General features: G+C 43.6%; 2 protein-coding genes across 3 annotated transcripts in view; one reads left to right on the plus strand and one right to left on the minus strand.

The window, feature by feature from the left end:
• LOC106740690 (golgin subfamily A member 6-like protein 22) overlaps nucleotides 1-4,439 on the minus strand; it is an 11,143-nt gene extending 6,704 nt beyond the window's left edge. Inside the window, exons 1-2 of one of the 2 annotated variants that reach the window (XM_014611970.1) lie at nucleotides 3,773-4,439; nucleotides 123-447 (exon numbers count right to left, since the gene is read on the minus strand). In XM_014611970.1, coding sequence (XP_014467456.1) covers nucleotides 123-447; nucleotides 3,773-3,943 — 496 coding nt within the window. In that variant the 5' untranslated portion in view covers nucleotides 3,944-4,439. The remainder of the gene's footprint in view (nucleotides 1-122; nucleotides 448-3,772) is intronic. The other variant, XM_014611971.1, reaches the window with a different exon arrangement.
• Nucleotides 4,440-4,722: 283 nt separating this feature from the next.
• On the plus strand, nucleotides 4,723-8,694 carry LOC106740691. The gene is made up of 7 exons (XM_014611972.1): nucleotides 4,723-4,811; nucleotides 4,886-5,262; nucleotides 5,348-5,487; nucleotides 5,583-6,108; nucleotides 6,312-6,428; nucleotides 7,316-7,589; nucleotides 8,653-8,694. The coding sequence occupies exons 2-7, from the start codon at nucleotides 5,201-5,203 to the stop codon at nucleotides 8,677-8,679; spliced, it is 1,146 nt and encodes a 381-aa protein (XP_014467458.1). The 5' UTR covers nucleotides 4,723-4,811; nucleotides 4,886-5,200; the 3' UTR covers nucleotides 8,680-8,694.
• Nucleotides 8,695-11,814: the final 3,120 nt, after the last annotated feature.

The raw sequence follows: 11,814 nt of genomic DNA on the forward strand, positions 1-11,814 counted from the left end.
GGGGGGGGGGGGGGGGATTGAGAGGTGCGTGTTAGCGTAATAACGGAAGGATCGAACGTTTATGTTGCGGACGGTGGTAATTATGGGTTAAGAGGGAACGGGAAAATCGTCGTCGCTCCTACCTGTAGTGCTCTCACTCTTGGAGAGTGGTATACTGTCACCCCGCGATCGAGACCTGTCGATGCGAAGTTGCCGCTCGAGCTGCGGCCTCGAATTTGGCTCCTGTCGTCCATTCTCGCGCGGCACCGGCCGGCCGCTCGGTATCTTCTCATTCTTCGGTTGCGACGGTATTATCGTGATCTTGCTCTGTTTACGCGGTTGCCCATCCGAGGAAAGTTTACGCGGCTCTACATCGGAGGAAGGTTTACGCTGTTGCCCATCGGAGAAAGGTTTACGCGGTTGTCCATCCGAGGAAGGTGCCGCGGGCTCCGCGGGCTTCGGCACGCTCTGTCGAACCGAATGAAAAATGATACTTTGGCTGAAAAAAAAAACAGTTGTGACGCGGGGACGACGGAAGGGGAATCGTTCGTTTCGATCTTTCCCTCTTGTTTTCACTCGCTTGCGAATTCGCGAATTTTTTCGTTGAGAATACGAAAATATGTATTAACATTTTGGACGATCCGCTCAGAGCTGCGTCTTCTGTTTCGGCACGTTAAAGATGTGATGTGTAGTTAATTAGGCAAATTTCGATGTTTCTTCATTGTTTAAATGCCGAATATAAAAAGAACTGTTAAGATTCGAACCCTCGGATTGGAATTATGTTTGCGATTATTTTGGCGTTACTACGCCGAGCTGTACAGTAGAAGAACCGCAATGTCGAAATGGACGTGACAGCAGCCATCAGCAGATCGCAAGGTTTTGATCGGTGAACGATTGTACGTTCGTTAATTTATTAATTCGCTAGTGCCTGTCTTCAACTTTACCTACGAACAACGCGCGCAGACGAGTTTACCTTCTCTCTCGCGACGACCGAGCCGCGTCTTTTCTCGACACACCGTTTAGATTTTCGTCTCACTCTCGCGTCGTAAATCAAATCGTCGTGCGTTTTTTTCTTTCGGATTATTTTTGTTTCCTTTTCTCTACGCTCACTGTGCCGTGAAGTATACGGGAGAAAAAGTGTCGCAAGTGTCTAAAGCAGTAGATAGTCGCGAGAAAAAAAAAAGAAGGGTCGTAGTCTGCCCTTCTCTCCTTGTCCCAATTGCGCGAGACGAAGGAAAAAGCGGGAGAGAGAGGAAGAGAGAGATACGAGGAATTTTCTTGGCAAGTCTCGAGAGAAGAGTTCGTTCCGCCAGCTTTAAATAATTCACATTGAATTTCGCACTTGAGATGTCACGTTCTTCAAATTCGATCGTCATCGACGCGGAGTTTCCATCTTCCGAAATAAGCGGCTGTCGCGGGATCGTCCTTCGACTTTCCAGCGCTTCAAGGCTTTCAGAAATTTCCCAATTTTTTTCATTCTCCCGGCGGAAATGGTCCGGTGGCAAATTCTTCGTCTCGGTAAAGTCGCTTCCGTGACATATCCGTGACGTCACGATCGCGATTTTCAAATACGTTCGGGCAAAATCACAGGTATAATCGCGTTAAGAAACTGGCGGAAGACGCAGCTGGCAAGCCATTTGAAATAGAAACGCGTGTTCTTTAAATAATCGTGACCCAGAGGCTTATATGCGAGCGCGCGCACGACGCGGATCTCACTTTCCTTCGCGTCGAGAAAACGAAATTATAATTGATGAGCACGTGTGCGGCAAGCACGTTCCGATGGCTTTAATGGGACGACCGTGAACTGCGTTGTATAATTTTTTAAGGATAACCAATTGACGGAAAAATCATAAAAGATAAAAAGTAGGTAGCTGGCAAGAAACTACCTACTTATGACAATAGTGGTTTGTTTGTTCAAAACAGTTTTTACCGTTTCAACGGAACTATTCCAGAAGAAAATCTCGTAAAAATGGCAATTTATATAAAGCCTATAATCCTTACGATTGACCCTATCGTTAAATAGTCGTAAAAGTTGTCCGACAGTTCGACGACAATTCTTAAATCAATGCGTGTCCGAGTTAACAGACATAACAGTGACATATGTATAAAGCAGCAGCAGTTTTCTTTTTCTTGAAAATACATGACCCCTTTTTGCAATTTTAGGAAACGCATAAAAAAGAACAATAACTTTTGAAGCATCTCTAAAGCAGGTAATTTAAAGCAGGGGAAAGTTACGCGAGTACTCAAATAAAAAAAGAAACTTGGAAATTCACTTGGAAAAGTAACTCGTTATTGTTACTCGAAAAGTAACGAGTCCCTGTAACTTTCACCACATTTCTCATCAAGTTTCGACATTTTTTAAAAATAATTTAATTGTTTATCGAATATATTTCATATCTACGAAGTAATTATAAAAGTAACCATTCTTACCCTTATACTTCGTGCCGTAACTATTGTGCAAAAAATGTAATTACGTTATCGAAGAAAAGTAACTGGAGAAGATAGTGGCATTACATGTTACGTGTTATTCCCTATTTCTATGTACAAGGGATGCACATTTTACATATATGCATATATCGCGCAGTTAACAATTTTACGATCCGAAATTATATCCCGAACTCGATCTGTCCTGTCGATGACCTAATCGCGCGCGAAACGGTGAGGAGTTATCGCGTCGGGGCGCGTAAAATCGGCGCGCGCCATTGTGATTTCGAGCGATTCACGTTTTTCGCGTTATCTCGAATTGCGTAGATCAATCTCCCGTCTCTGGTGGCTCTCGCGAACCATTGCCAGAAAGCCGAGAGTATTCCCTTGAAAAGCCTTCCCGCGATTGGATGAAATAAATCCAACGGTAATAATCTTGATGCGCGAGAATGCGTGAACGCTTTAAGTCGCTGTCGTGGTTCTTTCCATTGAAAATAGCCGTGATTCGCTAATTTTTCGAGAAGTTCTCGAAAAATTAGTTTCGCGACCGACGTTGACTCAAATGTTCGCACGATCGGATTTTGATAACTTGTCCTCAGCAATCTTCTTCGGTGACATGACTTTTCACTCAGACGATGCGTTTGAGTTCGCTTTGAATCACAATGTGATTGTACGATAACTTTACCCGCGAGGAACCGAATTTGTTTTTTTTTTTAATTCGTCGGTCAACGAGGTTATCGAAGCGTGACGTTTAGATGCAACAGCTTGCTCCGTGCCGCCCGAAATGTTTATCGCGCTAACTCGCTGCAAGACACCCACGTCGGCTAATAATATCACGGTCAGTAGTGAAGTCCGCTGACTTTGAAACCCAATATCTGAATGGAAAAAGATAGAAGTCGCAGAAGCGCGGGCTACGCGTGCGTGCTTCCGATGGAAACAGACGCGGATTGTATTACGCGGATTTTAATTGCGAAAGATGGGTGCAGCTTGCGCGACTCCGCTGAAATTAAATTTACGGCCCTCCTTGATTTGAGACGGTGCAGTTGGTCGAAATCGATCCGAACGTTTGCCCGCGATTTCGTATTTCGTTTCGATCAGCTGCAATTCGGCGACTTTTAGATACTATTATATGTAACATTATTTAAAATCGACTGCAGTCGTATAATAATCTGATCGACGAAGATAAAAATTAATTATTTGGCCGCTGCGCAGCGGCACAATATTTCCCGATAGGATCGTCCTAAGTTCATCTTCAGAAGCTTTGTAACCAATGAAATGATCCGTACAGCGTTTAAAGATGAACTTGAAACGATCTTAAGCATAAGACCTGATTACAAATATGCCCATGTTTTCGGGACGCTCCGCTCACCTTTAAGGTGACTTGAGTGAAGGCAGGCACTTCCTCGGTTTTCGGCTTGGATTCTCTGCGAGAGTTAAGAGTCCAGGGTGCGGTAGGCATTGGCAATGGATTCGGACCATCCTTGACCCACGGCGGTCGAAAGGTGGTCCTCTGCGGCGGTTGACCACCAGCGCCGGGCATTTTACCTGCTCAGCGTCTCCCTTTCCTCCTTGCTCTTTCACTACGGTGAACGGTGAACAAACGATCCTTCGCCGATGCGCCGACGAAGGTGACGCCGAGGGTCTTCGCTTCGGTTTAAATCGACTCTTGGCGCCCCCGCGAAATACTCTGCGCGTAATTCTCCGATGACTACGGCGATCCTCCCGAAGACGTGCGCGATGCGCCACTGACGAACTCCTGGACCGACCGCGATACGCGAAGGTGGGGCTCTCGCGTGGGCGAGATCGGTCGACCCACTTCTCTTCCTCGACGGAACGTCGTCTCGAGATGATAATAAGCTGCCCGGCTCTAATTTCCCCAGTGGGATCCCCAACGCTCGGAAAAACGATCGTCGAATTGCAGCCCGCGACGTCGACCGACGCGTCTCTCAACGAGAGGGGGTCGTGCACCACGACGGGGTCGAGAATTTTTGCGCGAGTCCGGGAAAGATCGAGACCTGGACCGCGCAACAGAGCCGCGGACTGCACCTCCCTAACCGTATGATATTTTCGTCCGTGTGACGTCATCGAGAGACGCAAGCTCGAAATAGAAAGACGATCCTCTTCCTCCTCATCGTCCTCCTCTAGGATGCCTTCGACGACTCGCTCGACGCTCTTCTTCCTCCTCCTCCTCCTCCTCTGCCTCCTCCGCTGCCACCCGCTTTTCTCGTCGTCCTACAAACGCACTCCGCGTCTGTTTACGACCCACCCGCGCTGATCGCGCCGACGGATCGCGAAGGTCGATCGACCTTCAGGGTCGGCTAGTCGTACCTTCCCGATCAGAAGTACTTCAAATAGATGAAAATCGTCTAAACCCTAGAACACACCTGGGTATCACATTCATACCGGAGGTGGATCTGTCAAAATATGTAGGAGATTCGGTACTATTTTGATATTCATTAATTATATATATTTTGTTGAACAGGCGGATCATTGTAGCCAATTCTGTTATTATGCACGGACGTAACAGCGAAAGGCAATACCAGTTGACAGCTCAGAAGCACAGCGAGAATGTTTTGAAGTTGCAACGTTTCCGGATAGACGCGCAATACTTTGTACGTGAATGCGAAGTAGCTAAACATTACGACTCCTGGAACACGAAGGATCTGAAAAGCGAAAACTGTCTGACGCGAAACGGAAAAAACGAGCAGCTTCAAGCAAAGAAGGACCGACTGCGGAAACTTCTTAACGAAGAGGAGAATTCTTATCAAAAGGAATTGGACTCAAAGAATTTCGGATCATGTTGCCAATAAACGGAAGGCATAGCGGTCTCCCTTCTGTGGTGGAAAGGCCAAAAAAAGTGTATGAGATGCAATATATTAGACAAAATGTATATGAAGTGTGCATATATGTGTATGTGTTATTAAATAATATAAACATTTTTCAGGTACAATGAGAAATTAGAAGCGAAAATAGTAAATTTTCCGAATGCATTAACACCTTCGTTAATAAAGAAAACGCTGGGCGGCGATGGACAGTCCGGAACTAATTCCACCCAGTATCTATATTTTGCGTTGGCACCACCAGGTAAAATATCTCAAACTAATATTGTTGTTTTACCCAATCTATCATTACTATTATTACTAACAACTAATCTATTAACAACATTTAATTAATTACAGAGTCAAGAGCTCCCGATGTAGTTCGCACATCGCATGATCTGAAAGATTATCCACACTATTTTCGTTTACATATGCAACCGGACTTGCATCCACCTTTCGGCAACATTGTACATCCAGAATCAAAGATCTCACGGAAGATCATGGATCCAATTGAAGTTCATCGACTATTTATGTCGCAGCAAAAAGTACATCAAAGAAAATACTTTAAAACAGCAAGTGAAAATCAACGGACTTTCAGTGAGCATGAATTGAAGCAGATCTGGTTCTCTTTGAAAAATGAAGAAACATTGGATAAACGTGCGGAATTTGAAACGTGGGAACTACAAGCAAACGCCGAGAACAAACCGATACATAGCTTGTATTGGCTCTATAAACAGTATCAATCGATGTATTGGCTCGCAGTATCATACTGCTATGTGGCACAATTTAATACATACACCGCCGAAGAAGTATTCAAGGTTTGTTATAAAATGAACTATGAATTGTGGAACAGGGAACGAACCTTATGGAATCCAACATTGACTGAGTAAGTACCACACTGGATCCGTAAAAGTGAAATCAATTAATTGAAAAAACGTTCTATTGTGTCTATATGCACGATATAAATTAATTCGAGTCCACTACTTGCACAGCAATATTTCTTACAAATACTTGAGTCAAGAAATATTGAGCTATTTTACCGTAATGTGTAATAATGTAGCAATTATTAAGTGCAATTCTGTCAAACAGCAAGCCGTTGTTTGTATGGATCTGCGAGCCGCGCGTCTGGCAGTGTACGTGGACGTGTCGCCGCGACGATACAACACCACTGCGTAGCCAAGAACGCTTCTGGTTGCAGCCACGCTCGTAATAATATAAATAATTTATTCCGCAAATTATTTTTAAGATAACACCGCGTGAATTGAGTCATATACGTAAAGTCAATCGCTTCTGTTATCTTCGGTGATTTCCTCCAGTTCAATACGCCGCTCATTTGGCTCATTGATCTAATTGTATCGTCGCATGCCAAATATATCTTATTCAGCACCGCTCCGAACTATTCGGCAATCGAGGCTACCGCAATTTCCGTACGTGACCGTGAAAGTTAAGGGTCTAGGGCGCTGTAGCTACTTCTAATCTTCAAGATATTTTAGAAATATATGCTTATGATCTGAAACTTAAAGCAAATGCAAAAGCAATTTCGAAAAGTCTGATGTTCTACATGGGAAATCTCCTTTAATAGGTCACACGTAGGATAATCAGATACAAGGCTTCGATTTTCAACCGTTATCTATGACCGTTTCTATACATTGAAGTAGCACGATAAATGTTATTTGCGCGATTCGTGTGCATATTTTCTTTCTTAATATTTTCTCGTAATAAAAAATACAAGTGCTTTAGTAAAAAGATCTGTTTAGGCTAATAAAAGCCATTGCAAAAAGGTTTGATCATGAAAATTTAATTATTTGTGAGGAGATATATATATTAACGTTTAATATAGAAGAGATACGCGTTGAAAAATGTCCCGGACTTGAAATGTCGCTAATTCTACTATATAAGAAAAAAATATATGATAGAACAAATATATATAGTGAATCAAAATTTTAGCTTTCTTCATTTTCTAAGAACATGTAAAAGAAATATTATCGCAAACAACTGAGAAAGATGTATAAATGCAAGTTATACAGATTCTAAATCGCCTCTTAGATACAATGCATTAAGATTCCGCAATAAAACATTTTATGTTTTTTTAGGGACGATGCGAAGAAATTAAATGTAGATTGGACTGATATTAATGAAAAGTTTCAGAGGAGTAATTTACGTTCAAAAATATACGAGATGTATTTCGATACGAGAAAATGGAAAAATCATATTCCTGAATGGGTACAAGAGATGTTCACTCTAGTTAATGACAAAGAAGAAGTTAATGACAAAGAAGAAGTTAATGACAAAGAAGAAGTTCACGAAAATGAAAGTATCGGACGCAATGAGATCGAAGAAAATGGAATAAACGAAGAAAACGAAGAGGTAACAATAATTAGAAAAATAAAAATGAAAGAAATTACAAAAATAAAAGAAAAAGATGAAAAAGGAAATAAATTAACAGTGATATTATTGGAGGATGATGAAAAAGAAAATAAAGGTGGCCAGGAAGCAAATAAATAATTTAAGCAGTTATTTATTATTCTTACTTTATTTTTTGTTTCATCATTTTCCAAATACGTAAGCATATAACATTATAATAATGAAATATCGTCGGAATAATTTACGAATTGTTGTTAAATTACAATTAAATTATATTAAATGACGCAAAATGCCTTTAAAGCGTAACGTAATAACAATATTGAGATATAGTAATTTATTTGCAATAATTTATAATATTTTATACATTATGTCAAATAAATGGTAGAAATGAAATTTATTAATAATTTTATTATTTCATTATATCAAATATTTTTAAAATAATATTAATATATTTGCAAATCGTTCGTCAAAATTATCTTCGATCCTACTTAGCCGAGACTCAAACCCATTAGATGTAACTGGTTTCTCATAACACTGTTAGATGGCGGTAAGCAGTCTGTTAAACGCACTTGAACGTGATAATAGGTCGGTTATTGTATTAAAGTATATTTCTCAAGTAACCGCTATGAGCCGCCACCATGTCGACCGCCAATTTGAGATCGCAATACGATTCAACAACGGGTCGGTCGTGCCATACATAAAAAAAAAACAAATGTCTCTTATTCTTAATCGCTCTATAAAATCTTCAGAGTTCGTCAAAATAGACGATTGACAATTCCATACGTTTCCTTCCTTGTACCTTTCGTTAGAAACTTGCGGGAATTGAGTCTACATTTAGCGAAAAAAAATACGAAGCTTTCAATGGACTTGTAGAGTGAGTTTGGTGGCATTTTAGCTATATTCTATCTTCAACTAAACCGAAAGATAATTTGTATCTTTTTCATTGCGTATGTATTGCATTTTTCATTAATCACACGTTTCGTTACATATGTATTATTACACGTGTATCAAATGGTTAAACAATTAGTAAATTATACTCTTTTGCAAATAATAAAAACTGTTTCAGGTTGTTGCCCATCCTGGAAGAGCGTAATGAAAAGTCGACGATCCGCCGCATTAATACGAAAGACAATTGAACGGATTTATGTTTGCATCAATTCAAGGAAGTATTCCTTGTAGGTAAATAAGTAGGTAATAGGTAAATAACTTAGTAAGTAGGTAAATAACTTTTTTTGACGAACAGGGAAAGAAGAAATGTTAAAGATATTACACTTTTAAATTTGAAACAAAATTGTAATATCTGTTACACATTAATTATATATTTAATTAGCTATTATTAAATAGTTACTATTAATTAACTATTATTTAATAAATATAACTCACAAAATACAAATAAAATATTGAACCACATACACTAAAATTAATCACAGAAAGTTACGTAAGTGCTCGCGTAGGGGTCGTATTGACCCAAGGACCCAAGTAGATCAATTGTTGTTTGTAGCTCAGATTCTGAAGTATTCGTACAAGAATTTAAAGACAACGCAATCCGACGTGTCTTTCGGACCGAATCATTAGCGTAGTTTCTTCATGTTTACATCATTTCACGTGAAAATGACTAAAGCTTGCGCCTAAATCATAAATGAAAAAAAAAAGCGAGAAGAAAAAACACGTGGAGACTTCCTCCTCCAGACACGCGCAGAGTCGTCGAGCGAATTAAGACTCTATTATTATCGCCATTATTGCCGGCCCGAAAGTCCCAATTAAGCGGCCAAGTCCTTCGGTCTCTTCCTCGAGGCGGAAGAATTTCCGAGGAATTCGCGGCGGGTACGGCTAGGTGGTCGTCATCAATCCACACGCATACCCGGTGACAACTACCGAATTAGTCGGGCGATCCGTCAAGAAGCGTATTTCCGTGGGTAGGCGTGCATTATATCCGCCGTCAGCGGAACACATGGCGCTCTGCGTGTGTGACACACGCACGCGCGCGCACGTACGTACCTTCAGTACGAGATGAGAGATGAGAACGATGCGTACAACAGGGCCGAATCTCGCGGCTCAATTTTTACAGACGCCGCAGTCTGAATTCAAAACGCGAGAAACCGTAAAAAGTATCGCAGGTATCCGGAATTAACGTCCGAGATGAAGTTCATACTCATATAATACTCTGCATTGGAACTTTCTACAATTACAGGACTTTTTATTTTTTACATGTACACGTAAGATCGAAATTATTACAATCAGAGCCCATCATATAACTCTACTGTCATAACTAAAGTTACTTCTGCAGATTTTCAACCTTATTCGTTATACGTAAGGCTGAAAATGATGTGACACTCCGTCTAAGAAATGGCGCAGCATACGTGACGCCGACTGTACCTGCAACCATGATATTTATAATCGCCGAGACATGCAACTTTTTCCTGTCCTGTCGCAAGTTTCGCGCACGAAAATCCAGCGTTGAATCTTTCGCATTAGGCGCAGACCGGCAAAGGATTGCGTGCCCGTTGCATTATTCCAATCGCTTCGGAGAGCAGTGGCGATGCGCGCGAACGTTCGCGCGCATAAGAACCGCGGGAAACAGCACGCAACTCTCGTTTCGTCCTATCCACGCTCGGTGTCGTTAAATTTCTTGCGCGATCGGCGCTCGCTATCGCGCGCCTAGGGACGCGCCGCGACTTCCACCGGAGCGACATGTTCCAGAGGGAGAAAAAGTTTACCTCAGATCCTGTCCACCGATCTCGCCGAAATTTCCGATGAAACTTCACGGTAAAAAATTTCCCCTCTCCACCGGGGCACTTCGGAAAATAATTGCGAACTCAATATTTCCTCAACATCTTTATGGTCGGCTCCTGCGAGTTTGCGCGAGGAGAAAACGAGAGTTGGTCACACCGGCTGCATCGAGTCCTTCGATCGGGAGCGATTTTCATTCATCGTCGCGCGGATCCTCCCCGGCTCTTCAGCCCGCTTCACGCAACTTCCCAAGAGTTCCCGGACTTCCAGTGGCGTTTCTTGCGGATATCCGGTATTACAATATCTCCGGGAATCGCATCGCCTGGTCACCGGGTGCCATGCCCGGCGGTTTCAACCCTGGGCGTGTGCACACGCGTGCACATGCCGCGGAGGAGGATGAGCATGAGGACGAGGTGGAGAAGACCGGGGCGGAAGGGGAGAGAAGGAGGGAGGCCGGCACTCGTAATACATACGTGCATCGTGCGTGCAATGGCCCGTAAAAGCTGACTGGCTGCTCGGCACCCGAGAGAAGAGGGATGCAGCCACGCCAGCTATGTTAATTAAACGCGTTTCTAGCCCCCGCATAGGAAATTGGAGAAAAAAGAAGAAGGGCCGCGGGAGGAAGAGAAGAAGGAGGAGGAGGAAGAAGAAGAAGAAGCGAGGAGAGAAGGAGATGGCAGCAGAGGGAGGAGTAGAAGGAGCACGGAAAGAGAGAGAAAAGAGCAAAAGAGAGAGATAGAAAGGGAAAGAGAGGGAGAGAGAGAGAGAGAGAGAGAGAAAGGAGTGCCGGGCTAATAACACGTCCCGTACGACGAACGCACGCCACACGCCCGTCTTCTTCTACTGCTGCTACCTCTTCTTCTTCTTCTTCATCTTCTTCTATCTCTTCTTCTGGCCTCCCGCTCGCACCGGGGCCGTCTTTTTGCCGCGGGGAATCGAGCGACGCCCGAAAGAATCGAGAGCGAACCGACCGACCGACCGACCGACCGACCGACGAACGGACGGATGGACGGGCGACGAGCGTCTGAGGGACTTTGTAGGAACTGGAGTGAAGGCAAATTGGAGTATTAATTATCCCGGCGAGTATGGGAGTCGATTTGCTCTCTCGACTGGCGCGAGAGAGCGACGGCGACGGACAGAGATTGCGTCTTGACGTCTTCTCAAAGGGTTGAAGCCCCGACTTCCCCCGTCGGCGGGAGGAGGAGGAGAAGGAGTCCTTCTGACGGGACGGACGGCGGGCCGCCACCGCCGTCGCGCGATCGTCCGCACGACGAGCGCGGCGGATAATCGCCGCGGTTTGGATAGGGAGCGAGCTGGAAAAGCATCGGCCGTTTCCAGCGGGATACGCCTTTCTTCCGCCGCCGTAGAGCGAGGCGTGTTAATTGCGCCCGGTAATTGCCGAGCGACGGCACAGCTCGTGTGCTATGTGTATGCGCGCGCGTGTGCGTGTGTGTGTACGTGTGCGTACAGGACGGTGTGGAAAGGGGGGGGGGGGGGG

This window comes from Dinoponera quadriceps, unplaced genomic scaffold, assembly GCF_001313825.1.
Source record: "Dinoponera quadriceps isolate SergipeBrazil2010 unplaced genomic scaffold, ASM131382v1 scaffold558, whole genome shotgun sequence".
NCBI classification, from domain to species: Eukaryota; Metazoa; Arthropoda; class Insecta; order Hymenoptera; family Formicidae; genus Dinoponera; species Dinoponera quadriceps.

Excerpts from the sequence above, each read along its gene's own strand:
- LOC106740691 (XM_014611972.1), top strand. The coding sequence starts at position 5,201 with ATGTTGCCAATAAACGGAAGGCATAGCGGTCTCCCTTCTGTGGTGGAA. Across the intron at positions 5,263-5,347 it reads GTGGAAAGGCCAAAAAAAGT|GTACAATGAGAAATTAGAAG; the intron begins GTATGAGATGCA and ends AACATTTTTCAG. Across the intron at positions 7,590-8,652 it reads TAAACGAAGAAAACGAAGAG|GTTGTTGCCCATCCTGGAAG; the intron begins GTAACAATAATT and ends AAACTGTTTCAG.